The sequence below is a fragment of the Porites lutea genome, chromosome 10, assembly GCF_958299795.1.
Source record: "Porites lutea chromosome 10, jaPorLute2.1, whole genome shotgun sequence".
Lineage (NCBI taxonomy): Eukaryota > Metazoa > Cnidaria > Anthozoa > Scleractinia > Poritidae > Porites > Porites lutea.
In genome coordinates this window covers 26,124,917-26,141,745 of record NC_133210.1, presented here as the reverse complement: position 1 = coordinate 26,141,745, position 16,829 = coordinate 26,124,917, and the positions used below count along the sequence as shown (strand labels likewise).

The window sequence follows — 16,829 nt, the reverse complement described above, 5'->3', positions numbered from 1 at the left end:
CGGTAATTTTCATTGAGCGATTCAAAAATGCCCCGCGGTTATTTAGCTCCAAAAGAATGCGCTCTTTTGGTAGGAAAAAAGTAGCGAGTTTAATGTTACCAGTGTTCTTCTCAATCTCATTCCAAGATTTTCTCCTACTCTAGAAACGAGGTTGCCCTTTTCTTTGTTCCTGATTGGTCAGTGAGTGAGACTGAGGAGACGTTGGTATTTCAGATTAGGTCGGGTTGAAGTGGGACTTCTTTCAAGTGTCAATTTACACCGTAGGGAGCATTATTAAAGCCACAAAATATGACCTGATTTGGGCCCCCTAAACCAACATTTTGCCGCAAGTGAGAAGTAAGTGTTACGTCGGGTTAGGGGAGGGGTAGGTGGGCAGTTTCCCAGAAACGGATCATTATAAGTTTCTGGGAAACTGCCCACCTACCCCTCCCCTAAGCCAACATTTCGCCCTAAGTGAGAATCAAGTGTTACGTTGGGTTAGGGGAGGGGTAGGTTGGCAGTTTCCCAGAAACGGATCATTATAAGTTTCTGGGAAACTGCCCACCTGCCCCTCCCCTAAGCCAACATTTTGCCCTAAGTGAGAAGTAAGTGTTAATGTTGGTTTAAGGGAGGGGTAGGTGGGCAGTTTCCCAGAAACGTATAATGATCAAATCGTCTATAACACACACAATTCTTGATTTAACTCTATACGCTTTATTGAGCGTCATTTGATTATCAGTCCCAAGTGACTCCTGAGCCAAAGGAGATGACAGGCTCATTACCAATGGGTCTGTACTGTACATTCCACATAGTGTTCATCACGGTCACTGCAAAAAAGCAGTTGATATTGCAATTAACCCTCTAAGCCCAATATTCACATACAAATCCTTCAGACTGATTTCCATATCTTTCCTTAGAGAATAGAAGAGGAGATAAATTGATAAAGATCAAGGCATTTTGGTTCGTACAACTTCAGACAAACAACTTCAAGTGGTTTCAAGGATATTTCAAGGACAAATTACAGTGTTCAAGGACTAAGATTTATTCGATAAATCAGCATTCTTTAACCCCCTTGGATCACCCTATTGGCTTAGACACGCCATGGAGTCATTTACGATTTTTACTTCTTCGGACATCGTTCATCACATAATTTTACACTACTTTCTGCAACAAGACTTTGCAAAATGACTGGGTATGACATGCAATTGCATCTGAGGTACAGACATAGCATTTGAATTAAAGAAACAGAAATAAAATATTGTTCATGCACAACTGAACTCTGTGAGCTTGACAGGTCCTTACACCGAGGATGAGCCAAACTTTCCTCGGCAAAATAATCTAATTAGTTTGACAGAAAAAAGTGTCTGGCGTAGACAAGCCAAAGGTTGTAAATTTCAAGGACTTTTCAAGACCTAATAAAGAAATCAAGTACTTTTCAACGACCTCAACTGAATACAAGGATTGGACTTTTCAACACGACTAGTAAATTTCAAGACCTCTTTAAGATTGTACGAATCATGTCTTTGAAAAAAATTTTGTTACCGTATTTATTCGATTAACCGCCCTGGGTGCTCATTAAATTTTTGGACCTTGATAGTGGGCGCTTATTACCTTTTTCGGCCTTTAGGATGGGCGCTTATTCGAGGTGGGCGCTAATTCGAGGTTGGGCGCTTATTCGAATAAATACGGTAATTCTCATAACCTCTCTCTTAACTATCCAATGATATTGTTGGGAGAAAGTTGATGATGGTCACTCTTGGAAAGAGGAGCAACAGAAACGGGCAACTTGTTTTGTACCATTGCTGCAAAACTAGCCTGCAAAAGAGGCGTTATTTTTTCGCGTTTTTCAGGTGAGCTAAAGCAAGCGAGAAGGGAGCGAGCAGCGCGAGACACGAGACATGCGCGACGGGGGAAGGCACTCCTCGCTCGCTTCGCGCTTGTCTTCGCTTGTCTGAAATTAACACCTGATCTGCAGGCTACTGTAAAATGGGTTGAAGAGCGATGTTACGCGTTTTACCACCAACTACTCGACCCCGTCTTGCAGCAATTAAGGTCGCTGCGAGTTGCAAAAAGTTGTTGGAGAAATTAGGGAGTAGTTCTACTCTGTAATTTTGCAACAAAATCTGTACATGTTGCGCGTTTTCCCTGCCCAAGGCAACCTTGTTTTGCAGCAAGTGACGAAACTCGCGTGTATGGCGTGACTGCCGCGTAGACGTGTCCAACAGTATTCACACAAGAGAGTATAAAGGGGACAGAGAAGGCATCCCCCATACACACCCTGTTCCATAGGTAATTCGTCTCTAAATGCAAAGGAGTTTATTCCTTTAAGTTAGAAAAAATCTTGCAACAAATAAGATTGTGGCAAGTTGTGTGAATACTGTGAATACAAGAGAGGATAAAGGAGACGGAAAAGGCATCTCCCATACACACCCTATTCCATAGGTAATTTGCCTCGAGTTATTTTTAGAATCGGGATAAAGTTACCTCGCGCGCTGCGTGGATGTTTCGCGGAGGTTTCGCATGACTAAACGCCGTGCAAAACATGTCGGGCGAAAGGCAATGAACGCATAAAGAGATCGAGCGTTCCTGAATATTGACGCGAAATGAGTCGGCGATCACCTGGGAAAGAGGAATTGCTAGACTCTGACAACCCGTGAAATCAGTTTAACTCGAAGTTGTCGTAACCTCAGTGCTTTAATAAAATGAGAAATTTCGCCGGTCTATTGTTGATTTTATCGGCACGCACTTTAATCAATGTAAATAGATGAAACGATCAATAACAGATTTTTTACTGTGACACTAATATGAGTTGAAAATTCGCTCGAGTTCGCTGTTTGTCTCAGCCGTGACTAACTTTTCTCCATGGCAGAAAATTATGCCGCTTTAGAACTTCTCCGAACTTTTGTGCCAGCTAAACAATACCAAAACACTATTCACAGTCCTTGGATATTTAAAAGACTGAACGAAACGCACTGTAAACGCAGTATGTGCCCTTGTTTACTTCTGATCATATGTGCACAAACTCTCTTTTCAGGCGATTTATGTCACTGGGCTATCGCATTTCATATACGCACTCCCCCCCCCCCCACCGCCCCCGCGCCATGCCCTTCTGTAGAAGGATTTGATACGAGTAGAACTGAGAACACAACACTTTAATCATTGCGAGACAGACTAATCTATTCTGGTACAGAAGCTACGCATGTGTTATTCCCCGGAGCGGTTCAGACCGGTTTCTATTATTATCTTCTTCATATATGACAGCATAAACTGTCCCACTACACCTTGCCCCGGTTGAGGAACCATGGAATTCTCCACAGGTAAGTTATTAAAAATTAAGGATTTTTTTAGGGGTAGAGTAAAAAAAATGGAATTCTTTGGGGGTTAAGCTTTAATTTTCACAAAATTCTTCAGGGGTAAACCCATATTCTTCCGGGTTAGGACCCATTTTCTTCATGGGTAAGCCCATATTTTATGGAAGTCTTCTGGGGTGAATGCAATTTTAGCCAATCTTCAGGGGTAAGAACAAAAGGTAAGTCCTCAATCGGTGTGGGGTGGGGGGTACGGATATTAAAATTTAATATCGATAATGCAATAGCCCAATGCACAATAATTTACCCTTAAATTAATCAATATTAGAACCCTATGGTTCATTCATATCATAATGTTTTTGCCCATCACATTTACAGTGTTCATTCGTTTTCAAAACACCTCTAGGAAAATATGGCTCGTGTAAGTCATATGTATTATGTTCCGAGATAAATTGATTACCGGGTATAGGCTTTTTTCGGTGGCTTTAGTTTACATCTCTGTGGAATGGTATGTAAGGCAAGAAAACTTTACGCGAGCTGTGAATATTTTCTGTCTGGTGACCAGTTTATAATGCTAGGTCACCAAAAAAGGTGAGCTAGGAGCACTGATACGGCACTGTGTTGGACCTCATTTGTGTGCCTTGATTGCAAGCTCAACCATCATAATAGCTATTGTACTTGACAGCAGAGAAAGGTACCTCTTTCGGGCAGAGCTGTACAGGCCTTTATAGGGAGTACCCCCTACCGTCCCCTCCCCTCCCTGGGAGAATTTTATGACTACAAACTCGGGCGATTTCACTCCAGAAATTTTTAAACAATAGGTTTTGAAGAGGAAGGAGAACTGAAAAAGCTAAATTGCAAAGAAAAATTACTGGAGTAAGAAAAAATATAATAATTTTGGGCAACACTTGAGCAGAGAAAGGACGGTCAGTGATTTACGGCTACAATAGACTATCTCTGCTGCCTAAGACAATATAAGTAAATTAAGGACAAGAATAAATAAGGTTATAATAGCATTCAAAATTATTTCAACTTACAAACTTCTCCAGGATCCAGGTTGACTGCAACCTTGTGGCACAAATTCTTGCAAATCTCATCTGGTGTTAATATGAACCTACCAGTCCCTTTGATCTAGTTAAAAGTAAATGTGGAGAAAAAAATAATTTAGCTTCACAGCCCTAACAACAAAAACTCTTCAAGTAATCTTATGTATTGTCCTTTTTCCTGGCCACCAGTATGATAAGTCTGGTAGCCATTTTATAATTTAAGGTCACCAAAAGAAAACTTTCAAAAAAAGTTTAGTCTGGGGCACAGTTTTCAGTTCATTTCTAGGATTATAATTTTGTTCTCTTTCTTTGTATTTTACCTTCCTGTGTATTGCTAAGAGTAACATTTTGTGTTATTATTACTGTATCTCAGAGTAAAGGCCCAACAGTATTTTTTAGGCTGTGGTTTCATGTTCTTAGGCAAGAAAATCTTGCTTACAATTAATTATTGGTGTAATTGTGCCTTCAACTTAACCATCTTTTGAGGAACTGAGCCCAGCACTATAAAAAACTGAGCTAACCCTCTGAATTCCCTTGCCATGTACACAAACATACCTGGGCTATCCAGGTGGCTGTACTTTCCCAGTGAACCTGAGGAGAGAAAAAAGAATCATGTAATGACCAATAGGAAGTAATAAGGGAAATAATTCACTAAATTACAAGAATATATAGAAATTAAACATGTAAAAGAGATAAATCTAAAGGTATCCTAAACAAAACACAACTTTTAATCAGCTGGTATTATGCCCCACTCACACCAACTTAACCTGTTTAATGGAACTACATGTAGCTTTTAAAAAGGGAAACGAAAAAACAACAAGAACAACACAAAGAAATAAAATGAACTTAAACACATCATGCAACTGCACTAAATTTCCAATCAAAAAACGTGCAGTTGGTAGCGTTTATAAAGAAAACAAATTTAAACCACATTTAACTAAACAGCATTTAAACATGATTAAAAATTGGGGTGAATGGGTTATTTCTTTCCAGAGCTGCAATCTAAGCAGTGACCAGAGGTCCCTGATGCTTTACTTTTGCTCCTGAGTGAGTAGGAAATATTAGTTCTTTCTATGTTCTCTTGTCATATGGCTGAGCACCCTAAATTTTACAGGTTCAGAGCACTGGGCTCCCCACAATTTTTCTCAGAGCACAGCCTTGGGTTTCAATCAGATGTCACTCAAAAAATTACTGAAGAAAAATATTTATATTATTGTCATATTAAAAGGCTTGTTTATAGTGGAAAGTGCACTTAGCATATGCAGCTAGTTTACAGGCACTCCACTCAAATACTTAGAAACAAATAATTCAAATACAACATAACAGGATTAGGTAACTACAACACTGGTCAAAACGTCTTGGGACACTTGAGGAAATTAGGCACAAAGACGCATTTTACTAAATTAACTCATATTCTACCTCTTAAAAAAGCTTGGGGATGTTGTTATAAGGGGCTATTTCTGCTGTCCCTCTCTCCCCCAAGCAGTGTTGATTGTATTGAATTATAACTTGAATACATAACGTCAACACTGCACTGAGGGGGAAGGGGGGAGGGAAGATGCCTCAATTTGCCAAGCTATTGCGTTAGTGTCCCAAGAGTTTTGACCAGGGTTGTAGTTAGCTATTTACCAGAGTGGCCGAGGACTTTGAACTCAGGACGACCGAGAACAAATCCAGCAAGTGGCCAGAGCTGGACAAAAACCTGGGATCACCGGATTGCGAGTCCAACAGGCTGACCACTTGACCACGCTGCCTCTATTTCATAGTTAATGAATATGCTAATTAAAACAATGGTTATTTGCAAAACAATGAGCTCACATGCAGTGTCATGTTTTGAGCTGAGGAGACTATAAACCAGTTTCCTTCTACTGCCTCTGCCATGGGTGGAAGAAAATAGGGGCGCTTGTAATATTTACGTAACACTTTGGCGGCATCTTTATCACAGTTTTCCCTGTTAAGATATGAAGTAGGAGCACACATATTTAACAAAAGAAGGTTGGAGTCATTTCAGGTAGCACATCATGGGTTTTGCAGCTTTCATTTCTGTCTCGGTACTACGTTCCACATGCCATTCAAGTGGCTCTTTAATATTCTCGTAAATATCTTTCTCCTGTAAAAATATCATTGCAACTTCTTGTCACTGCCACCTCTGTCACCCACCCAATGTCATACAGTTGAACCCCACTTTACAGACACCAGCTTAATACGAATGCCTCCCCCAATATTATGGACACTTTCCATGGCCCCTTCAATGTCTGTATTAAGGGTTTGACTGTATTTTAAAGAATTCGCTAAATATATATATATTTTTTTTACCTTTACTTACCAATGCGGGAGGACAGGGGGTGGGAGCCCATGAGAATAAGGTGCTGGAGGAGTACAGGAGGTTGAAGAGGAAAAGGCGAGAGGAGGGAGTTTTAAAAGGGTGTGGAGCAGGAGAAATAGGGGGAAAATTCACAAGGATACTAAGTATTTCAAAATAAAAGGGCCAAAAAAAGAGCGGGAGATGAGAATGCAAGGTATGGGAGGTGGAAGGTTTACACCCCCTGTCTTCCCCCGCCCCCTACTACTAGCTAGGGGTTCCAACTTATAGAATTGCCAAGGTTATCTTTATGTTTAGTGTTCATTCATGTCATTGCCCAGGCTTCCATTTTCATCTCAACAGGCTATCTACAGTTCTACACCTGTAGTGGTTAAGATTTTTTATTGCTCCTCATTCCCTATGACGTACCAAAATGCTTGGAATTTTGTCAGTTCCCCACTCTTATAAGCTGACAGCAGTTGATGGGGGTCCTCATACTCCAGTACTGTGCTCTGAAATTGACATCCATCAGAACGATCTGCTAACACTTCATTTTTCTCATACAACTGGGAAAAAATAAGGCTTGTTAATCACTTTGTTAAAAACCAACTGCAACATGCATTTTTTTAGATTATAAATTAACCCCTTTGTAATCAGCAAAACATTCAGTAGTTGTTAATCATCTGATCAGAATGCAAAGGAAGTAGTGTTCATGTTTGTGTGTGAGAGAGAGAGATGAGGTTCTCTTTGGACAACTTAAACTGAAAACTGAGAGAAAACCTTGATCCAGATAAAATTTACAATAGGATGAATCTTGCAAGAGCAAACACACTGTTTATAAGAAGCCTAACACAAAGATGGGGTAAAATTCCATTTTTATAGTCATCCCCCTATATGTAAGGTAAGTTGACTTTTACCCTCTTAGAAGAAAACAACAGTCCCCACATCAGATATAACCCATCCCCCCCCGCTTCCAAAAAAATCTCATACCCCTCAGAAATAATCTTAAGATCGAGGGCGTCGACACAGCCACCCCCCTTGAAAATAACTTCCACAGCCCCCTCAGAAACTGTCACCCATGGGGAGCGGTTGGTTATTAAATGGAATGGCCCTAGGTACCTCTGCTAAGTAATTGAGATCAAACTTTTCCAACGCATCCCATCCTTCAACAGCATCAGTGACAATAACAGGTATTTGGTTGAAGAGAAAGCTTTCTGCTATTTCACTCTGACTAGCGTTAGCAATTCTCTTTACTCCTTTAAGTTGTTGGCAAGCATTGCAATCTTCTTCAGTCAGTCCGTCTTGAATCTTGTAGGGATTGTCAATGAGACATTCCTTGTCATAAATAACAGTCCAATCCCAATAAGGAAGAGCCTAAAAATTAAGGACAAAAATCAGAAAACTAAGTACTCTGAGTCAGTCTAGAGTCACCTAACAACAAGAACATCAAAATGATGACTTCAGTGTGGATATTGATCTTATATTCTTCAAACAATCAGAATTTTCCTCTTCAAAACTGAAACTCCACTAAGTTAGTTGATTGAAAGGAGCAAAAAGGTAATCGCTGTTATTATCATTACTTAAACTCCTTACTCTGCAATACTACAGCTCTTTTGTATGGTAGTTGTATAGCAAAAATTCACCCTCAACTTTTAGTCCCCAAGGCTTTTTGGAAGATTGCACATAATTATTGGTGGTCACACGCTGCTTATTTTAAACCTATTTTAACTATTTGCAGATCTACAATATGGGGACTTTTCTCATTGCAACTGCCCCCCCGCCCCCCTATGACCCTTCACAAACATCACCTCCTTGGCCCCTCCCAACCTGCACCCATTATAATTATTGACCCAGTGCCAGATATTTATTGTATGGATGAATGTGGACCTGATCAAACAGTTATGTTTTATGTAAAATTGAAAACGAAAAAGAACTCTTTGCTAATGGTGAAAAGTAGCCTGTGTAACAGGTGCTCTAATGAGCCAAGCAAGGCAAACGCAAAAGAAGTGCAAAGCACGAGGCGATGGGAGGAGAAAAAATAAAGCCTCTGTCACCAGTCCATTGTTCCGGCTCTTCCCTCATTCACTACATGAACATCGTGTTCTAATTGGTCAATATTTCCTGATAACACGTTTTTCTGGCAAAATTCTGGCATGTTTGTCTCAAGCAAAGTGGCTGTCATGCATGCAAGTCATGTTCTTTTGACGATGCTGTTAGAGAAGTTCTTCGTTTATTTCCAAACATTCCAAATATAAAGGAAAAACAAAAGAAATGTTTACATTTATTGCTGAAGAGAAAAGATGTTTTTGAATTGCTTCTAACTGGGTTTGGAAAAAGCCTGATTTACCAACTTTTTGAAGTAAAGTGTTGACAGGCCAAACACGACTCATAAGCTTGGGATAATGTGAAGCGTGACCTTAGAGTTTGTTTGAACAACAGGTTTCCCCTCTTTTCTTTCTTGCCACTGTGTTTAATATTTCAACTTTGACTGAGTAAATCTTATTTTTGCTGCACTGAGTGTCACATTAATTTTAGAGGTGTTTCATGCACTAATAGTACAGCGAAACCCTGCTTTACAGACACACACTTAATACGGACACCTCGTATTACAGACAGTTTTTCTTGTTCCTATCCCTTACAATTTCACTGAATTTAACCGGCTTAATACGGACAACCTGTTAAACCTGTTATTAAATATTATTATTATTATTATTATTAATACAGACACGTTTTATGGCCCCCTCAGTGTCTGAATTAACAGGTTTTGACTGTAATTATTTCCTGTGGTTTCTGGTAGCCAGAAAGGAGACAATTTTCCCCATCAGTCAATGTTTGTAGGCGTAGGTAGGTGGAGGAACCAGTACAATGGACTGGTAACAGGCACTTTATTTTTCTCCTTCCTTCGCCTTGCACTTTGCGCAAAATGCTGCATTTGCCTTGCTTGGCTCATTAAGGTGATTCCCTAGTTTTGCACTGCGCATCTCTTACTGCGCATAACAAGATGGCCACCGTAAAAAAGAGCATGTGAAGTAATATTATTAAAATGAAGTTGACTGAAGAGAAACGCTGTTGGAATTTTTGCTTGCTGTTGTTTCTTGCCGAGGTGAGACTCAATGTGTTGAGAGTGTGCATAACGTAAGCAGTACGCGTGTTGCTGAGTTCGACCTCCTCTCGGAGAACCTCGATAGTGGATGTTTAACTTGTGCTTACTTACTTTGATGTTCATTTAAACACTTTCTTTATCACATTGTGTCCTAAGTGTATATATCTCGATGTAAATTCTTTAAAAACAGATTTTTTAATACCTTCTTCCCCCTTTCACATACATTCTAGTTTGAAACTCGCCCCAGTCCTCTCTCAAAAATTGGAGAAAATGCGTTTGGTGCGCACTTTCTGCAGCTCTACCGCAAAAACGAGTACGGTGACCCCCATTTTTTATTTCATGATTTTAATAAGGACAGTGCTTCCTTTCGATGAGAAAAAAACTGGCACAAATCTATGTTCAGTTTTTTGGCAATTTTACTAAATTGTACGGATTGAGCCATCACGGGTCAAAAAGCACGCGTCCAATTTAATTCTACTTTGGAGCGTAAAGTAAAAACAAGGACATTAAAAGGCATTTTTCTGGTACGTAAGTGGATAAACAATACATTAAAGTCAATTTCTGTGTGATGCCACATGCATCATCGAAAAACTCTCTCCTTTTTGTCTAGTTTTGGGCTGCCCGCGGTTTTTGTAAAAGGGTCCTAAATAGCCGTATTTGTCAGCATTGTGACGTCAAAACGAGCACGGTGACCCCCACTTTTTATTACTTTTTTATCATCTTCTTGACTTGTTACATCAGTGCACCAAGTTTTAGCTACAATCTATGTTAGGTTCTTTTACTATGGAATCACCTTAAGTGACTGTTATGTAGGCTAAGTGAAAAGTGCCTAAAATTGCTGCAAAAACCAGAGTATTAAGACAGAATCAACCAGGAAATTGAGAAATTTTAATTTTCAGTGGACAAAAACCTTGTACCAGAATAATGTAAGGAATTTTGCATTCTTTTTTACATTTTTCAAGGGTTAGAGATGTAATTAGTTATCTGTAATAACACCAGAGAAGATTTCCTATAGGAGCCCAAGAAAATGAATGTCAAATTTCACAAGAATTGTGAAAACACAGGTAAATTCTGAAAATTTCATTTGCAAGCTGTCATTTTGTTAAGTTTGACATTAATTTTCTCGGGCCCCCATTAGAAATTTTCTTTGGTGTAAATATTATTACATCTGTAACCCTTGAAAAATGTAAAAAAGAATGCAAAATTTATGCTTATGCAAAATGGTTGTTTTTCCTACAAAGTGCTCAAAAAATGCACCGATAAACATATATTGTTTCATGTGTCTGCAGTGTAGTGTTAGAAAATCTGGTCTTATGTTCTACAGAAATTCCATTTTTATGACCAAACTCAATTTTCTGCTGACAATATCACTTCATAACCAAGAGAAAAGGTTATCAGAATTTATTAATTGATCTTTTATCAATTTAACTCTCTCAATTAATTCTGTAAGGAAGTACATAGAGATCGGCCTGGAGAATTTTTAAGTGGATGTTGGGGCCTAATATTTCAAGGGTTTTTACAGGAAAGAGAAGGCCATTAGGGAAGGAATGAATTCACCACTTGCAAATCTCCCAAAATACACCTTATTTGCCCCCCCCAAATTTTGCATAACCTTTGTTTTTCATTTCTCCTGGGTATTACAGCCGTCCCAAGAGAAAATGAAAACAATGCTTATGGAAAATTTGGGGGGGCTAATAAGGTGCATTATGGGAGATTTGCAGGTGGCGAATACAACAAAAATAACTTCTGTATATAAAATAACATTTTGTTTACCTTCATGGCCACAAACTTGCCATAAATACAGATTTGGCGGTAGGTAGGATCATAGGCGAACAAAAAGGCAACAAATCCTACGAACAGAGCGAAAGAACACAGTCGCCAAAACCATTTGATGCGCTTTTCTCTGCTCTGTATGGCTAGCAAGGGTTGAGCACATTCCTCAATTTGAGGTTGTGTATAGCCAGCTTTGAGGCAAAACTCGTACAATTGGCGAATCTCATTGTCGATTAAGTTTATCTTCTCCTTCAAAGAAAGGTTTTTTTCTTCCTCAGTGGCGTGTGAAGATAACTCAGGAAAAGATGAAGAATCCGCCATGTTTCAACTGCAAACGTGTATGAAATGAGATGATGTATTTGCTTTAGAACTAGAAGATGCATTCTGATTGGCCAATTTTTCATTTCTATCCAATCAAATTGGTTCTTTTATTTTCGCTTGACGACTAACATTCCAGCTGTGGCAACCGTGTTGAAAGACAAACATGGCGGAGTTTTTTGACTTACACGTTGCGGTTTGAAGCTGTCAAAAGTCGTTTTTGAAAAAAACACTTGGTTTCCGAGACGGATCCCGGTTGCTAATCATGCAGGCCAGAAGATCTGCCAGTCCAATTTCAGTCCATTCACCCCGCTCCTCTAAATCACATGTAAGCACAAAATCTCCTTTGAGTGCAAGAGATTTTAGGGAAAAGAAAACGGCTTTTTCCAAGGGCTTACCTGGTGCTGATCTTAAAGAAATAGAGAGAAGTTTAACTAATGAGCTGCAAACGGTTACGTTACGGCCGGAATATAGCAAGCAAGACCGTTTTATGGTGCACAAACATGCCTTTGATCAACTGATAGAGAGCAAAGCTGTTGTCTACAAGTCTCTTTTGTCAGAGATAAAAGCAGAATATGAACAATTTATTGAGACATTAGAAAGAGGTCAAAGTCAAACTATCTACCTACAGGGAATGTTAAAAGCTCTGCTGTCAGAGAAAGCAAACGTACGAAACTTCGCTTTAAGAGGAGATGAGTTGGAAGATAAAGTTGAAAAGCTCCAACAACACAACAAAAAGCTTAGGCTAAAGCTTCATGCCCTTAGAGCAGAGAGGGCAAGGAGGTTGGCTTCAGCAGAGAGTAAATCGATGCATTCAGTAGCGAAAGAGATGCGTCTTTTAATTCCTGGACTATCACTTCAGGACCTAACTGATTTAACAACTTTAAGGAAGACACTCATTAGATTAGAAGCTCAAGTTAAGGAACTCAAGGAAGCGACCAAAACAAAGTTTGTAGACAAAGGGCAGAAACAGGTCTTAAAGCAACAGCTAGTGAAAAAGGAAAATGCTCGAGGAGAAGTGTTCACTTATCATGAGAAACTACAAGAAAGATGTGGGACTCTGAAGGTAGCTGTTGAGGTAAGAAAAATTTGTGTTAACCATTTATTTAAACCCTAAGGTCAAAATTTGAATTCTCATTTGTTGCCCCTATTCATTTCCTGCAGAAGTAGTGGGGAGAAGTTGATAAAATATCAAGCAAATTCATCTTGTGTGATCATGTCCATAATTCTCATGACCACTCTGTTTTACAAAACATTGATATTACAAGGAGAAATTTGATGCTGATCACTCTTAAGGCTTAAGGTCCACACTAAACAATCTGTCACCCTGGCATGTAAGGTAATCAAAGATAATTTTGGAATTTGGTTCCACCCTGTGGATTCCAGATTTTTTCCTTTTCAGTGGAACTTGGATTCCGGATTCCATCATTTGCAGAATTCCAGATTCCAAAGACCAGGATTCCTGATTTGACAATTAAACTTTTCCTTGATTCCGGATTCCACAAGCAAAAATGTCCCATATTCTAGAGTCAGGATTATCTTATGTGGGGCATAATCTGGATCAATAATTACTATGTAAGGAAGAAATTTGAATTCAAATCACCATATAAACGATCTTGGGTGTGATGGGGGGTTGGGCAAGAGGCAGTGATGGGTAGACTTGGAATTGTTATGAGTCATGACTGCACCATAATCTGGAGAAATTTAAAAAATGTAAAATCTAGGAATTACTAATACAGTTTCTGGTACATTTTTACTTTATTATCATAAAGCCCAATGTCTCCTCTCCTACTTGTGAATTTTTTTGTTCTTTAAAATGCATTGCTACATTCAGTCATGGCTCAGGTACCACCAGATAAATCACTATCCAGTACTGAATTAGTGCTAGGGAAACCAACTTCGTTAGATAGTTGGATAATGCCACCTTTTGAACAAGTGAGGCCTGGTACCCAAGATCATTGGATTGTTTTTAGTTGAACGGTTGAGGATGACAGCTATTGGGGGGGGGGGGGGGTTCTTGGTAAATATTATTTCGGTGTGGGTGGGCTTTTTACTGTGCCGTAAAAAGCCTACCCTAAATATTATACCAGACCAAGAAATTCTGATTTCAGGCAAAAGGCCAAAGAAGGATTAACTAGTAATATACAAGGTGATTGCCTGGAAAGAGGAATAAAACTCTTGAGTTACTTGTAATAGACTGCCAGATTCTCCTTTTAAACTACCTTGCGTTTTCTTGAATGTCAAACAGTTTGGAGAATTTGACATAAGAATTCAAATCACAGACATCAACAGATCTGTCAGTAATTCCATTGTAAAGTTACTAGTGCATTATACTACAGTAGGACTAAATCATTAAATCTGATTTTTTTGTCTGATTTTGCTATTCACAAACAGGCAGCAAAGTCAGTGGTTGATAATCCAGACCAAGACCTACACATTGTAGATGTCATATTCCGAGAACTGGCAAACTATGGCAAAAGCAAGTATGGCAAGAAGAGTGATGCACTACAGTTCTTTGTCAGTTTTGACGAGGATGATCCCTTAAAGAAGAAAGAGGCAGAGCGGTTAATAGAATATGTGGATCACTTTAATGATCTGTTTGATTTTGGTCAGTTTGAACTGGCTGCAATGCATGCTGCTAACTCTCCCATGGGAATTCTCCGAACTTATGAAACTATGATCAAGTTTAAGCAGGCTGAGACTGTAGATGGCAAACAGTCTCCTTTGTTGATTTTCTGCGATGCTCTTATGGCAACAGCATCGGCAGCACAACCTCTGACAGGAGCAATGTCTTCTGAGTGTATTCGCTGCGCTCTTCATGAAGAACGTCTTGATTTAGCTACCCACTGGCTAGCTCAAGAGAAACTGACATACTCCATCCCTCTTGGGGATGCATTTCGTGATTATTGTAAATGCACAGCGCATTGTACCTGCACTTGTCTTCCCCTTGCTCAAACTGTTTACACTAGAATTGGTGCTCATCATCGAGTGGTAGCTTGCCTTTGTGGACAGGAGAAATTCTCAATCATGTTGAATTATGCAAAGGAACATGCAAAGTTTACAACAGAAGACTATCGGGCTGTTTTGTTAGAAAATCCTTCCCCTGAGCTGGCAAAACTTATGCTTAGCACTCCAAGCTCGAGCAGGAAGATTGGCATTCTTAACTTTGCAGCAGTTGTTGGGGCTTTTTTGGGTGACAATCAACATAAGATGCTCTTGAATGTGCTTAAGCATCTTTCGCAAACTAACAGTCATGATTTGTCAGCAGTTATGAAGGATGCTTTGTTTAACGAAACAAAGAGCGACAACATGAACACAGATAGGTGGCTACAGGTTGTCAACATGTGTGAGGAAGCTGGGTTACTGGAAATTGGTGTTGAGATACTTTCCATGTTGACAATCAGAGATGCATTGAACAAAGCCTCTATTGCCTTTAGTATGGATTATATTTCATAATAGTAGTTGTAGTTTGTGATAAGCGAAATGGTTTTAGTTATCGGGTTTTGCTGGAAAAACTGGTTAAACATGCCATTATTGCAGACACTGAATTCAGGAAAATTTAAGTTTTTTAGAGATTTAATTCTCTCTTCTGAATGAAATATAACTGTCTGAAAACAGTGATTTTTTTCAAGGAAAAACACCCCTCCCTAAATTCATGAAATATTAGCTACAATAATAATTTACTCATGCACTTGTTTGAGGGTCTCAATGGGGTTAACCGATAGGCGTAAAACGGCCAAAAATTTAGTCGATAGCCGTAAAAATTGAAAAATTTTAACCGTTAGCCGTAAAAAGGGCAAAAAACAGTTAACCGTAAAAGAAATTGTTCCCTAGATCTGCTACTTTTAAGGGAGGTACTAAACTCACTTATGGTTGCGTTTTTTATTTCCCGGCTAGTGTGACTCCCTACGCACGTTAGGCGAAGCGACGTAGGCTCCATTTGCGCCACTCTCTCGGGAAGCTAATTTTTTCCATAGTGAAAGTGTGGCTTCTTACTGGGGATTAATATTTGCGATTTTCAGGATGTCATGCCCTCAAAACACTAGTGAAACAACACGCGGAGACGTCACTGTTTGTAAAACACGTTCCCGATAAACAGCATTTCCTTGTTTTTCTCTGACGCTACAGTAGACATTGTCATGCCTTGTCCCTCTACGGTGTCTTCCCATGCACGTTATCTTGGTTAAGGCATTTCGGTGGCAAATTCATTCGGACCACGTGACCCGAAACACATTAGCCGCGCGGAATAATGAGGCCTACGGACAAGGCAACGGCAGACAGTAGTTCCGTTCAGTCTTTCCCTATCATTAAAAACACTGAACACGGGAATTTTGTTATTGGCCGTTTTCACGCTAGAGCTAGAAATGGATTATCCGTCGGAGATTAGCCTGTGTACAGCTGCGCCCTCCCTACAGACACCCCTTCTCCGATTTTTTCTGAGGGGAGGGGGCCGCTGTAGAGAGGCTATCTGGAACGGATAATCCCGTCTTAAAACTGTCCGTCGAAATTGACGTCAGGCGGATTGTTCATTCAAAATTAAAACTATTCCATTTTCTGATTAAGAAGTATTACCTATCTGACGCGAATCATCAAACGGATAACCCTTCTCACACGAATAATCCGTCTCTAGTGTGAAAACGGCCATTTCTGTTATAATGAATGTCACGCCCCGGCCTTGAGTTGGGCGTTTGCGTGTCTGCTTGTGCTTTATAATTTCACAAAGATTATTTTTAAATTGACTATTGACATTTCTATGTGTAAAATAATATTAGAAGTGGAATACCTTATAAAAAGTATGATCTATCAAATGTTAAAATTTTTTAAAAGAATAGCTTGTTTCATCCCGAGATGATCCGAAGACCTTTATTTTGATTTAAAGATACAAAAAATACAAGTTAATTAATATTTAACTTTTTGAACAAAAGAAGTTAACTTTTAACTTTTTTGTTAACCGTAACTGAAGAAAATTAACCGATAGCCGTAAAAGAGCCAAAATTTTA

The 16,829-nt window shown here is 39.4% G+C and overlaps 2 protein-coding genes across 2 annotated transcripts; one reads left to right on the top strand and one right to left on the bottom strand.

The window, feature by feature from the left end:
• Positions 1-670: 670 nt before the first annotated feature.
• LOC140951005 (bifunctional arginine demethylase and lysyl-hydroxylase PSR-like) lies at positions 671-11,833 on the bottom strand. The gene is made up of 7 exons (XM_073400224.1): positions 11,512-11,833; positions 7,755-8,009; positions 7,065-7,201; positions 6,152-6,284; positions 4,889-4,924; positions 4,325-4,418; positions 671-806 (listed from the first exon to the last, which is right to left on the bottom strand). The coding sequence occupies exons 1-7, from the start codon at positions 11,830-11,832 to the stop codon at positions 715-717; spliced, it is 1,068 nt and encodes a 355-aa protein (XP_073256325.1). The 5' UTR covers position 11,833; the 3' UTR covers positions 671-714.
• Positions 11,834-11,976: 143 nt separating this feature from the next.
• On the top strand, positions 11,977-15,550 carry LOC140950817 (clathrin heavy chain linker domain-containing protein 1-like). Its single transcript, XM_073400038.1, has 2 exons — positions 11,977-12,907; positions 14,224-15,550. Exons 1-2 carry the CDS (start codon positions 12,095-12,097, stop codon positions 15,283-15,285), a joined length of 1,875 nt encoding a protein of 624 aa, XP_073256139.1. The 5' UTR covers positions 11,977-12,094; the 3' UTR covers positions 15,286-15,550.
• Positions 15,551-16,829: the final 1,279 nt, after the last annotated feature.